Genomic DNA, 19896 nt, shown 5'->3' on the forward strand with positions numbered 1-19896 from the left:
CCACACAGAAAAAAAGAAGCACTTAAAAACTCACCACCAAACCACCTGTAATCCATTCCACCAATATCCCCGAGCCACCCGGTATATCGAGGTTTCAATTGACTCTAACTAATTGCTTCCTTTTAATGGATTCGACGATGGCGATTTCCCCATAAAACATCGTGGAAGACTCACACCTAATCGACGTAGTCGTCGCGATAAGAAAAGAATTATTCCTCCAGTTGGGGTCGCTGGAATTCCGTTCCCGATACCATCGACTATTCGATAGGAAACGATTAATCGAACTTATCTGGTGTCCCGTACGTTTTCAGAGTCCGAGCATCGTCGGGATTCCGAGGTGAGCTGAAAGGAATCGGTGGCCGAGTTTCGCGCAACCCCCGAATGGCTTTGTAAAACGACGAAATCCTGGCTCTGGGACCCTCTCCTCTTTCATCGGGAAACATAACTTTGTATTGTCCATCGCCCACCACTTCCCAACCCTTCTCCTCTGGTTCCTGGCCATTGTGGAGCTTCGGCGTACCGTTATGTCCGCCGTTATCCCAATGAAATCTCAATTATTGCGGAATTCGCTTCTTCCAGGATGACTTCACAATTTCGCGACCTCCTATTTGGCGCGTCTTTATCTGATGTTGCTAGGAGCTGACTATCATTGCAGGTCGCCTGGAAACAGAACATCTTATCGCCTTTTGCGTGGGTGGCTGTTAAACGTGTACAGGGTGCAACGATCGCTGATAAACTTCGTCAATACGTCTGACAGGTCACTTTTTGGGACTTGCGTCCTTTCTGGAGATAAATGTTCCGTTCTTTCATGTCAATTAGTGGGTGACGCGTTCATCTGCTGTATGAAGCTATACAGGGTGTAAGGGTCTGACAGGGTCTTTGACACTTTAAGGGGTGGTAGAAGGTTCAAGTTGAAGGTTCAAGTTGTGCTTCAATTTGAATCTTCTACCACCTCTTAAAATATCGAAGGCTATATTTCTTACACCCTGTATGTGTTCGTCGTAAATCAATAGAGAAATATTGATTGCAGGTTTGTCAGGATTTTGAAGGTTCTTTGACAGTAGAAATTATGATTGTATGGAATATTGTTGTAGATAGATTGAGCGTCTTGTGGGAGAATATTGTATCGAAGTAATTTTCGATATCCGCAACAATTGATGCGTTGAAACGTATTAGGTTACCATAGCGGCAATTTGTGAGAACATTTCGGCAAACTTTGTGTATGATTAATGCGAAACCTTCGAACGACCAGAACTCCTAGGACCTGGAACAATAGCTTTGCCAAACCATTTTCCACCAATCGATACTTGTACTTCACTTCTTTGGTATCTACAATGGCACTTTCTTCGGTGGTTACAAATTTTCAATCACTTTAGGTCCCTTACTGTAGTTTGTTCTTTCAATGAGATTCGTCAATGAAAATTCTTAACTTTTCAAATTCTCTTCGGGAGCATTCTGAAGACTTCAAAGTATTTCAAAGTAAATTTTACAGTTCCCAGACTTTTCTAAAGAAAACTCTGCGATTCTTTTACTCTTGAATCCTTCTAAAGAAAGTTCAACACTGATCAATTAAGCAGGCTTTTGCTCCAATATAAATGTTCTCATTACTCGTTCAAGTCTTTGAAACTTGGGTAATCCTTAAATGGCCATATGTTTCTCCTGAATACCTATTGATTATTATCCAGTTAATCATTAGTATTACTTAATAGTTAGACATCTAGTTACCCAATACATTAGACAGGATTTACAATTTAATCTTAGATCGTCAATCATACATATAATGCAAATATATCACTCTCTTTTTCAAAAAGATGAGGTGAAGCAATTACCTATATATTTTCTACTAGCATCTGCAGCAGTTTCCCATCTGTGAAAACTACTCTCATAAATTTTTATTTCGTTTCCAGTTGTTAAGTTTAACTCTCATTCACTCGTCCCAGTTTATACCCAAAAAAGCGAAATATCTTTAAAACTCGAATATGTAAATTCAGCAACCCTTCATGTGCAAATTCGCGAGTTACTGTATCTGCTATTTAATTAACACATTCACGAACTCCCTTATCATCAAAATCCCTTCAGCGCTCCAGAAAATCCGCTCCCTTTTCGACACTATTCGTGATCTAGCATTAAATTCCTCCAGGAACATATTCACGCTAAACAGAAAATAAACGCGGGAGAATCTTCAGAACGGCACGTCCAGATTCGTCGCTGTTGCATAATTCGACAGCGTGACGGATACAAGCTCGTTCGGTGCATCCTGGAAAATCCTTATCCCGATGCGTAATCCCTGCACTTCCTCCCCCGCCCTGTGTCTCTCGCCGAGAAAAATATCGGAAGCGGCGACGATGGTGTTGCATGTTTGAGACTTACCCAGGGAAAAATAGCAGAACGCTCGCCCTATGGTTTTACTTAGTTTATCATGCGATTTACGACAAAGGATTCTGTGGCGTGCCGCTGACAGACAATTTTATAGTCGTTTCTACTCTTTTTTTGTGGAAACAAGGGAGGAACGGCAGGTTTTCGTCACAGAAACAACGCGTTCCCCGTTGTAAAAGCGAGGAAAATTGGGTATCATGTTTTTTTTCTCTGCAGCCGTGAGATCGCTTTGTAGACTGTTGAAGGTAGACCTGATATCTGTGGTTTTAAGATAGAATGACGCGTTCCTACGTGGTTGTGTTTTTGGGCTTTGTGACTGGGAGAATATGAGCATTTATGTACAGTGAGTCATAGATCCTTTTAGGTATAGTCAAAGAATTGATTAATATTGTGAAAATTAATGTAGTGTACTTTTTCTAGCATATTTTTCTTACATTTACAGTACACATATAGTTCAAGCCATTTTAGTACCTATAAATTATGTGTTGAATTCTTATGAATTACTTCTAGAATTGGAACATGTAAAGTGAATTATTATTCTTTAACAATGTTGTGAGTCGATATGTGAGAAATTTTTACGTGATTTCTTTTCAGGTATTGTGTTAGTATTTATAGTTAGTCTAAACAAGGACTCTACATGAGTGTTAATATCTTTCTGAAGTACTCTGTATAGGGGTTGACAATTTTAATTATTATATAATCTTGTTTCGTACTAGGGATTTTGCATTGGAGGAAACTTCTTTCACTTTTTATTGATTTTACTTCTGTTAATTATACAAACTTCATTTTCAGTGCTTCAATTAAAATGTAAATTTGATCCTTTTAGAAATGTCGTTCTTGTAGTTTCACTCTGTAGCCATAAATATCTTGTTCTGGAGACGAGACTTGCCATTTGCGATTTAATCGTTCAACATTGGCGGGATCGTTTTATTAATGCAGCAGCATCCCTATTAATTGGAAATCAATTAACCCACCTGTCGATTACTCGAATACCCATTAATTAAACTCTCGATCTATCTGCATGCATAATAACCGTACCGTTACTGGCATAATCGGCGCGTCATCGAATTCATAAATTAGGTTAATCCTTTCAACATGGATGATATTAACACTCAACTGTGAATATCCAACTTAAAGATACAGAGGCTTTTCATTAAATTTTATTCATATTAAATATTAATAAAATTAATTTCATGTTAATTGGAATGTAGAAACTAGATTTCTCATATATTATTAACTTTTACTATAGAGTCATTCCTATTTAAATGAATGCAACAATAAAGATCTGTGAGTCTGGATGACTCCAAGATAACATAGAATCTACCAGACTACATGCCAATAATTAAAGGTTAATTAACAAAACAACTAACTATACTGTCATTAATTTTTCTAAAATTTTGAAACACTAAGAAACACCTAATAGATATTAAAAAAAAAGTAGCTTCATCCCCCTATCACAAGTATCCACTAACAAACTATTTCATCGAATATTCATTTCCCATGGAATCTTTTACAAAACAAATATTCCATATCCTCCTCAATCACAAATCCATAAACTTGCAACCCCCTTGATCTTATACCCTACATCAGCCACCACCTGTAACCAGAGCCAAAATCATGCCCACCTCTGTCACACCAGCCGTACGTCTCAATCGAATCGATAGAACTCGGGGGATGCCCAAAATCCAATTTAAAGTCCTTTCTTACGCTTGTTTCGCCATTTAGCCGCGGTACTACAGAAGAAGGATGTTGGTGTGTCCCGGTCGGCCACCTCAGCCAATACCATCCGCTGCTTACGGGGTGAGTGAGTGGGTCCTCGCCTTGGAGAAAGGGAAAGGGACGAGAATATATCCTAATTCGATTTCCAGTGGCAGATACCAAGTGGATGTTACCTGAGGTACACGAGGATCTTCTCGGGGGCATTCGCTGTTCAGAACTATCGAGGACAGAGGCAGAACGGTTATCAGGACCCAAGGGCGGCTTATCACGAGGTTCATCCTATCCACGGGAGCCAAGGTCAGATTCAACTACCTACGTCGTATCCTGTGGGAGATTGTAAGTATTGCACAGTTACTCTCTCTTTCTCTCTGTCTCTCTCTCTCTCTCTGTGTATGTGTGTATCGTTTCTGATATTTCTGAGGATGTTGAGACTCGATTCGTGACTGTATAGTGGATGGTATTTAAGTGTAATTGTGTGGAATGCACAATGGATATCTCGAACGTGAATCACATGGAGGAATATATTATTTGAAAGGGAAGGGAAATGGTGAGGATTATTTTTTATCGATTTTGGGACTGATTTAAGGGTACTTCGTGAACTAGAAGTTAAATTAAGTTGGTGATATATTGGAACTTGGAAGTAGGAAATATTCGAGTAAAAAGTTAGATCAGGGTCACAGACTTTGAAAGTTTTGAGAGATTATTAAATGAATATTCAATATTTTTCAAATTTGTGAGATGAAATTTTGATTTTTTCTCAATCAGTGTATTCTGTTTCAATTATTCAAGAGTTATTAGCTTTTGATCGAAGTGCTTACTTAATTGGCAATATATTTTGTAAAATATTTATGCCCTCTGGTTCTCATCGATGTATCATTTCAATATGAAAGTAATTTTGAAATGAGTGCGATCGTTATTTAATTAGCATCGCAAACAGAGATATGGAATAATTTCATGAAGCAAATATTTCAATAAACATTTTTACAATTCAGGTTTGGGTGGTGTATTGTTGTTTAAAGGGTTGTTTCGCTTTAAACTTACTTGTGTTACGTATTTCATTAAATATCCTCTGCAAACTCTGCCTATAAACATGAAATACAAATCGGCAAAGTCTGTTTGCCCACTTTGATTGAAAATGGAAGTAAAACTGACACTAACGGTAACCCATACATTCAGTAAATCAAACGAATATAAGTACACAGACATATTTATACAATATTCTCTCTGGGAAAGAAATTTCATATCGAAATATGAACTAACATATTTCGATCAAACTCAAAACAAAGTCAATAGATTGTTTTTCACAACAAATGTCCTATTAAATCGTAATATCCACCATGATCCCGCGGGAAAAGAATATTGAGATTGGATTTGTGTAGCTGCAGACGCGAAATATTTCACTTGACAAACAGGAAAACAAAATGCCCTAACGGGCCATTTGCGGTCTTTTGAAACACGATCACAGGAAAAATTAGTACCATTTGTGATCTACAGAATGGCGAACCCTGAGGGACTATTTCCAGCTATTTCGCAAGTAGTCACAGTATATAAATAGCCTCTGGTTAAGCGATCAACCTGACAAATCTTACCGCGGCGGATCTTCCGTTTCACTCGTGATCGATTTATCTATTTTGTTACTATTCACTACGAAAATCTGCTCAACCATAGGAGAAATACAGCTCAGCATATTTGCAAGAATATTCATTTCAAGACACATATATTCACTTACGAAAATTCAGAGATTGGCTTTCATATGAAATATAAAGAATCAGTTAAAAATTAACAAAATTAGATCCACCAAAAAATAGAAAATTATCCAGAATTATGGATTAAGGATTTTCACAAAATTCCTTTTAGATGACTAGGGGATTTAAAAGCTAGTCTGTATTTCTTCCTCTAAAATAGCTTCAAAGGACGCGAGGATTCCAGAAAATACTTTTCTATTTTTTTCTATTTTAGTCTTTATTTATCTAAAACTCAAATAGCTTCAGGAGGGTAAAAGGTTACACGAGGGATCAAAAGAACGACGATTTGTAGAGTCCTGCGAGGAAACCTGAAATTACAAGATAAAAGTTAATCGCCTCTTAAGCGATGTGCTGACGAAAGACATGTTTACTCTCAAAGAAATCCACGGGGATTTTTTAAGTGCTTCATTCTATGCATTTTAGCATCTTTTGATCAGATTATTCATCCTAACACGATAATTCTATAATGCTGACGTTCTTCAAATTTCTACTTAAACTTTGAATATTCATTATTATGAAAGAGGGTCCTACTTTATGAATCAAAATTTCATCTGATTAAAAGGATTTAAATTCTTGTATCGTAGATCTTGTAGTAAATATTTTATGTGAGGTTTCAAAGATTTTCTCTCTTTTACCTGTCACAGAATCTTAAATTTTTAATTAAATACAAGTTTATTTAATTGATCTAATATCCTTCGGTTTAGGAAATTAAAATTTCCATTTTTATTGCATATATTTAAAAGAGAAACTCTTTCCTCTCGTTGTTAAAATATTAGTTTTCTAGAAAACTAAAAAAATCATCTGCAATGAAATAGTGTTCTCGCCAGAGAAAATATCTCTGGCAAAGAAATATTCTCAAACTAGAAAGTCAATATGAATTTCAAACATTGGCAGTCCAAAATTGCGCATTTTTGAAGCTCCAAGCTCGTCCCAAGAGCACGGTTCGATTACCTGCATTTTTCAACTGCGAACTAGGCCAAGATGCTCGCAGGGTCTGTGAAAATTCAACGAAAAAGAAAAAAAATAATATTCCCCAAGAGAAGCGCGATTTTACAATTTCAAAGCAGCAGACGACGAAAACAATACATTCGCCAAAAGCCGAGGTACATATTCGGTTAAACTGTGTCGAAACGTTTAGTCCATCCAGTCCTCTCATGATACAATGAGCGATGGTTCATTTGAAATTCCAATAGCTCCTTTCTTTGTGACCTGTATTCCCCGAAGCCACATTTGCAAATAAAAAAACTTGGTATCGATCGTTGGAGAATTTTGAGATGCCTTATCTGAACGTCAGTGGACGTTTACTCACGTTCACCTTCAACAGAATTTTATTGACACTCATAGCAAACACGAGAACGTATCCACGATCGCAGAAATCTACATATGGTCCTAAAAATCATACTATTTCTTGAAATATGATAAGAAGAAATATTTTATTTTCATATCGTAGTCTCACGAACTTAATTTTGTGACAGCTACGTGTTCAAAACTTTAAAATACTGTCTACACAGTGTTTCTAAACATGTGGGACATTTTTAGATTAAATATTCTAGACACGAAGGCAATGAAAAAAGTTCATGTACAGATATGTCCACAAACGCTTAGTTGTTTGGTTACATGTTTTATATTCCATATGGTGTGATACTTTCTGTAAAACCTATCACTGGCTGCCATTCATTCAAAAACCCTGAATATTCCTGGGTCTAGTAGAACCATAAAGAAGATAGTACACCATGCAGGCCAGAAATGACCCAGCATTTTACACTTTATAAAATACTATGTAACTAGCGAACTATGTCTTTTCAGTTATACGTGCTGTCCTCCAAAAGTGTCTCACGTTTTTCTTACTTCTTACGGGATTCAAACCAACGTTTTACGCGACACAAAACAGTAGCGTAAAACGTGCAACTAAAAAATGAAACATCTCAGAAATATGTTCATTTTTCCATTGTCTGTACATAGAACCTGTTCTACAAAAATGTCCCACGTGTTTGGAAACACCCTGTATAATAACTGTATTATAAACTATGCGAACTAAATTTCTTCCTCTCTGCACGAAATTCTGACACCAAATTCCACCGGTCCGCGAAATCCCGTCGCAAATTGGAGGTAAAAACCTTCGCTGCCCTCTTTCAAGACCCAACAACTTGAAACCCCTCGTTTGAGCCGGTTCTCGAAGAAATTCACCGCTGGATGATCCTCCAGAGCGCGGCTTTCCCCTAGGATCGGCTGGCGGGGCGGTGAAAAATCAGGGAGGCGTGGGGGTCGCATCGCGGCAAAACGAAAATGGAGCTTCGAAAGTGGCCGCAATACGTGCAGATTGCGCGGATGGTTTTGCCGCGCCCGGTGTGCAGTAGGCGGCGAACCACTCGATGCCACAATGGGTTCGCACTCTTTCATTTCGCAGTCAACGTCGGTGGTCGCCGAATGCTTTCAGCCGCTCCAGATTTTTGCGCCGATTTCTCGCGAAAAAAATAGAACGCCAGCGGTGCTGGGCCATTCGCGAAAAATTTGTCCGCCTCGGCCTGTTAAATAGACGCTATTGCGACAGAAGCATCGGTTCCAGCTTCGCCACCGCGGACGTGCTCGCGTCAACGTGGCTCGGAGCGTTTTCGAGGGCCCACTTTATCACCACGCCGCCCTGCGTGTGATTAATAAACGCGAGAAACTACTTTCGTGCTTGTCCCATCCGCACCTCCCGCGATTTACTTTGACAGGGTGGCGAGGGTTTATGGCAATCTGTTCTTTAGAGCACCGCTTCTGCAAAGATGAGAGCTAGATGTGGTATAAACTGGGGAGGCAGAATGCTTTCTTGGGAATAGGAGAAAATGTATGCTCGGTATGAGGGAGACAATTCTAGGTTTGGTTTTAATGAGTAGCTTGAGAAATTTGAATATTTGAATATTTGAAAGTTTGAATATTCAAATATTTGAATATTTGAATAATTGAATGTTTGAATATTTGAATATTTGAATAATTGAATGTTTGAATATTTGAATATTTGAATATTTGAATATTTGAATATTTGAATATTTAAGTATTTGAATATTTGAACACTTTGAATGCTTAAATACTTACTTGAGTGCTTGAATATTCGAAGATCTGAAATGCAAAGTTTGAACTCTGAATGTTAAATATTTGAACATTCGAAATCTGCAACAAAACAACAGCTTTAATTTGTATAAAATTGATCCCCAACCCCAAGATGTAATTATCTCATATTTGTGGTTATTACGTCCTCAAATCTAGCCTAAATTTCCTCGAGCTCGTAATTTCTCGTGGCACATCGATTTTAGCTTGAAGCGACAAGCAACAAGCAACACCGCGTTTCTCGTTACCATCGTCGCTTACGATACTCAGGTCATGTACTAGGTAGGAAATATAGATGGTATGAATATAAAATCGGAGCGATCACCCACAGCCCGTCACATCGAGTGAAAAATTAAATTTTTGACAAACGAAGGATATGTAGATCGACACTTATCGAATTTCGGCTTTCAATTTTATTCTTGCCTGTGTTCTCCTTTTTTTAATGAAGAGATTAGATTTATGATACTTAAGGTGATCTCTCACTATAGCTGTTTACCAATTCAATTGCCTCCAAAAGAAAGCAAGGGAACTGCTTGATTATGCAATTTTTTCACTGTGTTAATACTTTTCGAACAACCTCGTATTACGTACGTAATTCCATTTATTTCCTGTATTGAAAGTGTTACTACTCCACAAGAAATACTACGGGCAGGCGTCCGCTTAATAGCGTCCCTTCTGCCTTCCCACTGTTCTTCCTGTAATTCGAACTGTAATTACGAATTAACGCATGAGGCGTCGTTAAATTAGCCCATGGAGGTTTTCCCGAAATTGCTTGCGGCAACGGCCTGGGGAACGCGACACTTGAGCAACAATTTTGCAAGTAGCCTGCAGCTCGCTAAATTCACGGTTAAACGGATTGCGTAATTTCGAGAGACAAATGAGCAGTGAGCATTTAAGTCTCCCATTTTGGATATAATAGTCTTCTTTTGCATATACATAGGTTTACATATGTGAGGCTAGTTTTGTGTTAAATAGAGTTATTCTTGATATTCACAACTAAATCTTTAGCAAATATACGTAGGTGACTCCGTAATCCCATTAATAATTCTGGAAAATTTCCAAATTTTTAAATATTGAAGTTTTTAATTTTCAGATTTCTGAAATTTTACTATGCATTTGTTCGTATACCTGGTTTTAAGAAATGTTGAAACCTTGCAAGCTCTAAAAGCTCGACTTTTAAGCTGTTAAAATACACAGCAGAGGTACCCCATACCATTACGTGATATAACTTCGTTCTATAACATTTTAGAAAACAGAATATATAGAAGTTATCCATGTATAACTTTGCTACATATAATGTAAACCCATTTTAAGCGTTTAAATATTAAGACATTTACCTTACATCACAGGTATCTAATTCCCAAACCTGTCTTCGTACAATCAAACACCCTCAGAATATTGATCTCCACTAACCCCAGAGAAACAAGCAAAAGATCAGAAATACAGACAACAAATCTCCAATATATAAATAATTACAATTTACTATCTAACACTCAATCTCAACTAATGAAATACACACAAGACAGAAATTTCTATTCATTCGTGGCTCTCAGAAAACCTTCTCCCCTCATCAGCCCCACGTCAGCAACCAAATGCAACCAACCCAGGCCAGTTGCAATGCATTTCTAGTTTCATCTAATTCCCTCGCTCCACGTGCCACTGTTGAAGAGGCGCGGAGAATATAAAAACGTAGAGAAGGTGCACAGCCAACGAGCAATGCAACGTTCAGAGATGAGCTGCGCCCAGCCGGTAATTAAAGTCTCCGAAATTTCATTTTCTTCCCGCGTACGGCGTGATATTATATTCCCGTCTAGGTGCAGTAAGCAACGAATATTCTGCGGTTCGCGCGAAATCGTTTCGTCCCTTCCGCGATATGAGCGGGGGATGAACGTGGGATAAACGTGGAACAGGCGGCGTCGGCTGGATAATCCTTAACCTCGTTACGGGACTATTTCGTCGCAGTTTATATAGACGACGACGGTCGTTCGTCCGACATTGCCCGCTTTTAATGAAATCGCTAGATTAGCGTCGATGAGACGACACGTCTTTAACGCCACTTTCGCCTGGGGAATTCCGTCTGTCATGAGCGCGAGAACGTCGCGAGCGCGTCGGTCGTTCGGGAACCTCCTTGTTAACGACAGCGACATGTACACGTGTTTCCAGAATTTATTCATGAAGGATTATGAGAAGGAATCAGGTGTTCGAGTTTTGAGGATATTGTTCGTGATACTGGGTGTCATGAATATGGCTTTTGGTACATTAAGGGGTGGTAGGAGATCCTTATTGAAGCACAGAATGTCCTGTGACATGGTGTCTGATCTGTCTTCATTTTGCAGTAATAGTGTCTTTAATGTTAATATAATCGTATCGTAAATTAACAATTAGGGGATTCTGTAATGTTACAGATAGATTGGAAGGTAGAAATAGAGCGAAAAGGTTTTAGTACGTTTTTTATATATCTCTTACGAGAATAATAAGAATTAATAATAGGTCACATTTTGCTATTGTTTTTAATATGCTATCAATACACTGATTTCCAATTTCAGTTATGAAACGTTTAAACACCGAGTTTTTTAAAGGTTTCGTTAAATTACATTATTTAAAAACCGAGTGAAATCTATTTATACTTAAAGAATATTTGCAGATTTCAACATAAGAAAAGAATTAATATTAACGGAGTTGTAGGTAAAAGAAATTATTCGAAAGCATTTTTCATTTCTCAGGTCTTTTACTGAAGAAAATTTATTTCATTCATGACGTGCAGTAACTTACTGGATATTGACGCTGACGCGAACTGTGAAGCAAGTATTCACTTCGAGATTAATAAACTGTGATTTAAAAGTCTTTGCGCAAGCTCTACGATGGTTTGAGGGTATTTCTATGCGTTCATACACTTGTTGGAATTGAAATGATGGCATTTTAAACGAACAAGATCACAGCTGAACGCTCTATTAACCCAGTTATGCTAGCCATTATTAACCAGAAAGATTATATTTTATTTGGTTGTATAATAATATATCGTCGATCGCAATTTGCGAAACGAAATGCTTCAATAATTAATTTCGGCGCATAAGCAATGCATTTCGTGGAATTATCGGATAAGAATTAAAATTTAGTTCAGTTCGATGAGATGTATTGTTTTTTAAATACATTGCCCTTGCAGTATGCAAAAATGAAAAATAAATCGACAGAATATAAATCATCACAACTGCGTATCGTATTTAAATCCAGAGCTGGTTAATATTTGTATTATTACTGTTCAATCGCTTGTAATTCGTGAATTCTTTATTTATTTCCATGTTGATAAACAATGCTTAATTGAAACATCTATATTTTCTGTAGATACTGATATCATCATTCGATACACTTGCTGTAATTTTATACATGGGCTGAAAAAGAATCTACAGTGTTTGGTGTTTGATGTTTTGTGTCAATATTTCAGGGAATATGAAATAGTTTATATTCAAACTAAATGAACATTTCACTACTTCTAAAAATGTCCCATATTTTTTGTAACACCCTGTAGATCAAGATAAGACGTCCATATTGGCATATATAGTCAAACTACCGCGTAGGTTCACGTACCTCAAACAAAATGTCACGAGGCACTTTCAGTCTATCGGCTGCAGCTACCCTTTCTCATTTCAAGTGTTATTTCAAGGACCACCAGTTTCCCCAAAGCCCCCCAGCGAATATCGACATGATAGTAAACATAGAGACACGAGAACACGAGAAAAGTCGTCGATATTAAAATCGTAAGAGAAAGAAGCTTTCACGAGACTCGTGGTCAATATCAAACCACTGAATAAAATAGCATTTCGATTCCTTTATCTTAACTATTTTTTGATACTATGAACTCATATTATTCGATATTTTTAAATCTCGCGTAAGACATTTTTGGTACCTCCCTCATATGGAGGAAATTAATTTTAAAAAATGTCGAAAGTCAATTGAAAAGCTATTTAATAGCTCCCTGGGGAGAAAAATCTTCTGCGTGTCTAGTAGAGTAAATGTATATAGAGTGTTCAAGAACAAGTGTCAGAAACTTTAAAGGATTATTCTATGTGTTAAAATGGGACGAAAATCAAGAATGACAAACCTGCATTTGGGGCTTCACTTCAGGGTTATTAGTTATTGCAAAAACATTTAAAATTTGTATGGCATGTGTCTGACTTCAGACTGATTCTACTGCTGGCACACGGAAGCCAGATCAGACACAGCGGAGTCAGTAGAATAAGTCCCAGGTCAGACACATTTACGCGCATTTTAGGCGCTTTCTCAACAATTAATACCTCGAAAACGAAGTCTAAAATACAATTTCATGTATCCTCATTTTCGTCTTATTTTAACATGTAGAATCTCTTCTTAAAACTAACACTTGTCGTGCACCCTCTATTTTAGTCGCTCGAAGCTATAACTCATTCTTAGTACTACTGCTAAGTTTATCGATATTAATTACTATTATGTATTACTAATACATACTTCTAAATTGAATTAAAAATTCATGCAACAATCAGACTTACGCTACGATTTCCGTTCTCAGAAGAAAGAAAGATATAAAGACACAGAAGGAACATTTCCTTGTTTCGACCTATACTTTTTGAGGATAATTTGTGGAAGATCACTTCTACCAACTTATTAAAATAAAATTTCTACAGCACTGATATGTGTACATATAAATATACTGATTCTATTCATGCTGTCAATTAACAACATTAAACTTAACCCACCAATTTTTCGACAAAATCACTCGTACCAATCCTGCAATTTTCAACACACAACCATATCGATTTTGCAGAAATTGTCCTAGGAAAAAGTCGCAATCGTTCCCTCTATATCTTCCTTTCCTCTAACTTCTCGTTATTCTGGCACCAGAGGTTATCAACATCGACCCGTCCCCAAAACATTCCACTGTAAAACGCCCCTTGAAGTGCTCGTCCGATGGCAAGCGCGTTTTCCACCGTCGAAAGAAACAAAAGAAGAATGGGGGTAGCGGAAATCGCGGGCGTCAGCGGTCGTTCGATTATGGAAGACAGTTTCCGTGAACAGTGTGCGGGCTGCTAACGACATCGATCGCTCGAGCTTCCATCCAGCGATCGAGGTTTTAACATGAGGCGCGAGGCGGATCGAACCGACGCCCTGAGATCCAGCAGAAAAGGAAAGACAACGTTATGCTGAACGTCGCGGAGCCTGGGAAACTTATTCTAACCTTGGAATCGATACCACCGTTCGTCGTCGAGAGCGTTTTCGCTCTGACTTTGGCCCTGTTGCTGGCCGTGCCTTTAATCCTCCACGTTCAACACCTTCTCGTATGTATTCCTTCGCCGCCTGTTCTTATCGCGTTCGACGGAGCCTTGACGCTGGATTCCTTGGAGACTGATCGAGGTCTGGAACGAGCCACACTTTGCGCGAGGGAAATAACCTGTTAAATGGGGCAGACGAGTTAACTTGTCGTGAAAACTGTACTGTACTGGGGAGAAGATAGCACAGTGCAGCTTGGAGAATTTGGCCAGCGCGAAAGGAATTAGTTAATTTGAATTTTATTATTCTTAAGGGTGCAGTTTTAAATTTGTTAAATAGGGTAAAGGAGGTGAACTTTTTACGTAGGCGCAGGCTTATCATTTGTTTGATGTCTTCGTGACTTTTTGTTTGAAATTTTATTTCCTTGGTATTTGGGGACTTTCAGTTACTGCAGAGAAATCTGTTTCATGGATTGAATTTGTTATTTTGAGAAATGTTTTACTATGTCTTAGTTCCCTGGTTCTGAGACTAGTGAATTGATTTCCTTAGGGGTGTGTTTGGAGGAGTGAGGGTAGCATTTATTATAGAATCGCAAACTTACCTAGAATAATGTAAAAGTATCCCCCTTGTCTCCTCATACCTTGAGACTCCAAAATTCTACTTCCCTCCAGTCATAGCCGCTCAAAATTCAAACTCAATTTTCTGTGAAACGAAGTGCGTTGCAAGCAAATTTCATTGTGTAGTTTCATCTTACTTTTTGTACTCATGCAAAATCAGCGTATTTCCACTGGTAGGTACAATCAGCTAAAAAATATCTTGCATTGTACTGAAAAAGCATTGTTAAGTTGACTAACTGGGAGTCTGAAAGAAAGGAAAAACCGCTCATAAATTATATAAACGTACATGTAGCAATGTATTTGCTAGTAGTTTGCATATTTCAATAGAAGTTAAAATTTGAATATTTGAAAATTCAAAAAATTGAGGAAATAAAACCTTAATAAATTTAAATATTCAAAATTGTTTAAGTTTGAGTAAGTATTTGAAAATTTGAAAATTTGAAAATGTGGACAGCTGAGAATTTGAAAGCTTGAACATTTGAAAATTAAAAGATTTCTGTATATTTAAATCCTATTTAAATATTTGAATATCTACCTCAATATCTGAAAATTAAAAAATTGTCGACTCAGTATTTCTTGATAGAAGTCAGAAAATTAGAACATTTCCCAATTGAAACCTCTGAGTATTTACAAAAGAAGTATGTCCCAAGAAATACAATCTACATTTAACACTACGAGGTCCTTTCAGGCCCATGATTCTCCAAGCTCGCAACACCTTCACTTAAAAATTCGCCAGACATTTTCCCCAAGTGTACACCGTTCACAGACATCCTCCAGATTCGAAGCCCCCTGTACATTTTCCAACGACCATAAGTCACGACTCACAGCCTTCGCAGTTTCCACGGAATCCAATTCAACGGCGAAACCCTTGCAGAGCAAACAGTCCTTGTATCGTTCGCCGCGCAACGATTCCATTGGAAGAAATCAACCGTTCCTCCCAATCAATCTCGTCACCGTCCCCTCGGCTCAAATATCATTGCGCAGAGGGGCTCCGCAATCAAAAATTCCGCCGTCGTGCCTTCTGTTGGCCGGCGTGCTCGCGTCACCGACTCCGTCGAATCCCGCTATTTGTACACACTGTTGGAATACTGAACGCCCCCGCGACAGGGCGCGTCGGTGAAACCTGGCTCGGAGGAGTCCTTCGCTCGTGGAGGCCGACATGGAGGCGAACGAAGCTGCAATTACGACGTGGTCACACATTACCCAGCCTCGGTGCTCGCCGACTCCGTTTCCAGCTCCAGCGGGGATTTGCATCTTGGCTCGGCCAGGAAGACCATCTCGACTCCTATTCTCCAAGCCAACGGCGACAATGTGAGGAATCGTGGGAACAAAGCCAGGACGAGGGGTCAGAACGAGGAAGAGAAGAAGAAAAACGATGTGCTGCTGAAGCAATCGTCTTCCTTCGTGGTGACCAACTCGGAGATACCAGTGGTCGATATATCTGCCTTCGATTATGGCGCGTATAGGCACAAGCTGGTCGAAGCTGCGCTGAGGAAGCAATATGATGATTACCAGCCGCCTGGAGATGTTGTCCTGAACTCGATACATTTGAATGATAACGATTCTACTGTCGCTGTTCGTTTGAATGATCGGTATTACCATAGCTTGTTTGATTTCGTTGAAGAGTATTATGATGCTACCAAGGCGATGAGCAAGAAGGAGACTGAGTACTTGCATCCCTTGGATCATTTTCTGGTGAAAGGGGGCCAGAAGCTGGGGACCGTGGACAGGCACACGGAGACGGGGTCTGTGGAGGTTGGTGATAATGCTGGGCAAGAGGAGAAGCCGAGGATCTCGTTTTGCGAGGATGGTGTTGGGAAGAGTTCTTTGGTGCAGCGGAGACAGCGCGGTGATATAGGTAGTTTTATGATTAAGGAGTTTTGTAGATATTGGGTCTACTGGAGTGGTTTAAATGGATAGAGCATTTTTTTGCTATTGGGATGAGTTGGGAATCTCGTCAGGAATTTGAATAGCAATTTTTTATTTCTTCAAAATGTATGGTCTATTGTTTACGAGATATTGCTAAGTACAATAGCTTTCGATCACCTCCATTCTTTATGGATTTAAAAATTGAGAATTTCAATAAATAGATATTTCAGTATTTGAATATTTGAGAATTTGAATATTTGAAGATTTGAAAATTTGAATATTTGAATATTTGAAAATTTGAAAATTTGAATATTTGAATATTTGAAAATTTGAAAATTTGAAAATTTAAATATTTGAAAATTTGAATATTTGAATATTTAACATAAAATAATGTCTTCCCACGCATTCCAGACCCAATCACGAAGAGATCCCCGAAGTCCTCAAAACCCTTTCCCTCAAGCGTCGATTCCACAACCCCGAAGAGAACCACGCGTACACAATCCCCAGGAAAAAAGAGCGTATCAAAACTATCTAGACCCACTTCAAGCACAGACTCAATCAGCTCGAAGCGGGACAAGTTCTCTCGACCTCAGAAACGGAACACCAAGCAAGAAACCGTCTCCTCCAACGATGGAGCCGAGATGGAATCGATGAACTGCACCACTGCCAGTTCCATAGACTCCGAAAGTGTTCGCAGTGAGTCCAGCAAGGTCCAAGACGATTACTCTTGTCACTCGCGCGACTCCTCAGTTGCATCCAGAGTATACACTTCAGACAGACCCCAAATTCGCTCTTGGGCAACTGGTAACCCTGAAATATCTTCCAGCAAATGCAAAAGCATCAGTAGCGCCTCTAAAACTCTCCAAATGGCTAAAAAAGGATCCACCATGAAGAAACAAGAAACCTTGAACAAACATTTGCCTAGCAGACAACCTGTTCACACTGACGCGGAGTCAACGATCGTCTTCTCAGCAAAGCGACCTGGGAGACACAGCAGGATCCAAAGCAGGGACGATCTTAAGGCACCGCCAGCCACAAGAGCAAGTGACTCAAAGAGCTACGAGCCTACTAAATTGAACGTAATTCGAAGCGAAACCGAGACGCTCCAAGAGACAGAACCATCGTGTCCGATGAATAATTCGTCGACGAAGCAACGAGCTAATGATCCAGTGAATCGTCGAAGCTGTTCACCAACGTTACCTAAAACCACTCCCAAAATCCCTGTGTCCCAGTCGGTGAACCCTTTCGTGGAGATGTCGCGACCAGAGGGAGCTAAGTTGTCAAGTGTAGGTTTGAAAAAGAGGAGCGAGCTGAAGGTGGAGACCAGGAGAAGCGAAGATCCGGCCCAGTTGAGAATATCTTCGAAAGAGAGTCATTCTGAGAGGTTCTCGAGACTTTATCGGGAGAGGAAGCAGAGGTCTAGGAACTCGAGTCCTGTGTTGGCGAAGGCACCTGTGCTGAGCCCAAAGATAGAGCTGTCATTGGAGACGCTGCCTTCTGAGGATGTACTGCGCATAGAAGGTCCCGTGAACCTTAACAGGAATAAAAATAGCGAAGGAAGTAAAGAGTTAACGAATGGGGATAGCAGGATATCCAAAATGAGTAGTAGGAAGTTACAAAAGAGCCCACAGTCGAGGGTGGACGCGAGATCAAGGTCGAGCTCGAGTAATAGATATGCTATTGAAAGTAGAATTAAGATGGAGGAAAAGGCAAGTTCTCCGAGATTGGCTGAGCAAAGTGGATCACCTAGAGATGTGAATTTAGATTCAAGTACTGCTAGGACTGGTGTGTCAGGTAACAGTAGACAGTCTCCAAGTTCGAAGACTCTTGGAAGTAGAACAGTTGGTTCTAGAATGAGAACTAGTTTGCAGGATAGCATACCTATAGCTAGGTCAGTACAGATTAGGTCCAGTAAGCCAACTACGAAGGAGAAGAAGGTTTTGAGAAGTTCGAGGTCAGAGAGGAGAGGAGTCGTTCAAGTGGGGGCGAAGGAGGATGGAGCTGAAGACTTGAAACTACCTCGACGTGATTCTAAAGCTGGTGTAGCTATGCAGACTGGTTTAAAAAAGTATATAAAGAAGCTGAAGAGAGTGTTGTCCAATCGTGACAATGCCGATATCGATGAACTGGCGTCTTTGAGCTTAACCGACGCCATCTTGCCAGAACTAGAATCAACCTTGTCCTCCATGGAAGTCGAGCAAGTGCAAAATTTGTTGAATATGGCAGAGAAGAAGTCCGAACTGATGGATGCAGATTTGCCCGTGTTTGTAAAACCTACGTAATAAATTGTTGCTCTGTAACTGTACATAATATAATATACATATAAAAGAGATCTTTTACTGAGAGAATTGAATGAACAGCGCTGGAACGAAGTTCCCAATTTTAAAAACTCTATACTTCACTTAAGTGTCATTGAAAGCAAAGTTCAATCGACACACACATCAGCTGCATTCAGGCTGTTTTCAACTGTATCCCAGAACTTCAAAAAGAATATAGCAACTGAGAAACTGACTGAGAGAAATTGACTCAAGCTCTTTTCCATCATTTTTCAGAAAAGCAGAAAAATAAATGTTTGATCACACTTATTAATATTGTACTTGAAACAGATTCTATCACTAATACTAAACCTAATCCTGTTATTCTGATAAAATAAAGAAAAAACAGTAAACTGGAGCATCAAATTTAATTTCGAAAAAATATGTCTATTTGAGTCAGTCTAGATCTCTCAGTCAGCTCTCAGATCTAACATTATTCCAAAATATTACGTCATTCAAATGATGCAGCATTCGACACCCCAGATCACCTCAAATTTTCAGCTTCTGCTATACTAATAATAATCTCTTCTCTGACGCAGCTTGTCTATAAACTACCCCCGTAATTTCTTATCAATTAAGGCTACGAGGCTCGTTAAGTTCGCCGATTCTTCAGTGATTTATGCGAATCATGTCGTCGACGGTCAACGCGTTGACAGCACGGCTATTAATAATACGTAATAAGAAAGGAGGACGACGTCGGCGACGACGAAACGTGAACTATCCAGCGACAACGTTTTGCGATTATACCGTACGCGAGTGGAGCTTTCTTCGATAACGACACCCATTTACCGAGGACGAAGAAAGAGTAGCTAGATGCGCTGAGCTGAGTGCAGCCAGCAGTCTCGTTCAAGGTTTACGGTGCAGCCGTTAACAGTCAGCCTTTTTCCAACGACTGTTGTGATTTCAGTGGTTACCATGTTTGCT

At 39.2% G+C, this 19896-nt stretch overlaps 2 protein-coding genes across 2 annotated transcripts in view; one reads left to right on the forward strand and one right to left on the reverse strand.

Moving 5' to 3' along the window:
• Positions 1 to 19896, forward strand: part of LOC143188624 (uncharacterized) — a 46558-nt gene that overhangs the window by 20580 nt on the left and 6082 nt on the right. The window contains exons 13-15 of the mRNA XM_076392971.1: positions 312 to 337; positions 4102 to 4176; positions 4245 to 4431. Coding sequence (XP_076249086.1) covers positions 312 to 337; positions 4102 to 4176; positions 4245 to 4431 — 288 coding nt within the window. The remainder of the gene's footprint in view (positions 1 to 311; positions 338 to 4101; positions 4177 to 4244; positions 4432 to 19896) is intronic.
• Positions 1 to 19896, reverse strand: part of LOC143188625 (uncharacterized) — a 103974-nt gene that overhangs the window by 11765 nt on the left and 72313 nt on the right. The gene's annotated exons all lie outside the window — the stretch shown is intronic.

Source organism: Calliopsis andreniformis, chromosome 3, assembly GCF_051401765.1.
Source record: "Calliopsis andreniformis isolate RMS-2024a chromosome 3, iyCalAndr_principal, whole genome shotgun sequence".
NCBI classification, from domain to species: Eukaryota; Metazoa; Arthropoda; class Insecta; order Hymenoptera; family Andrenidae; genus Calliopsis; species Calliopsis andreniformis.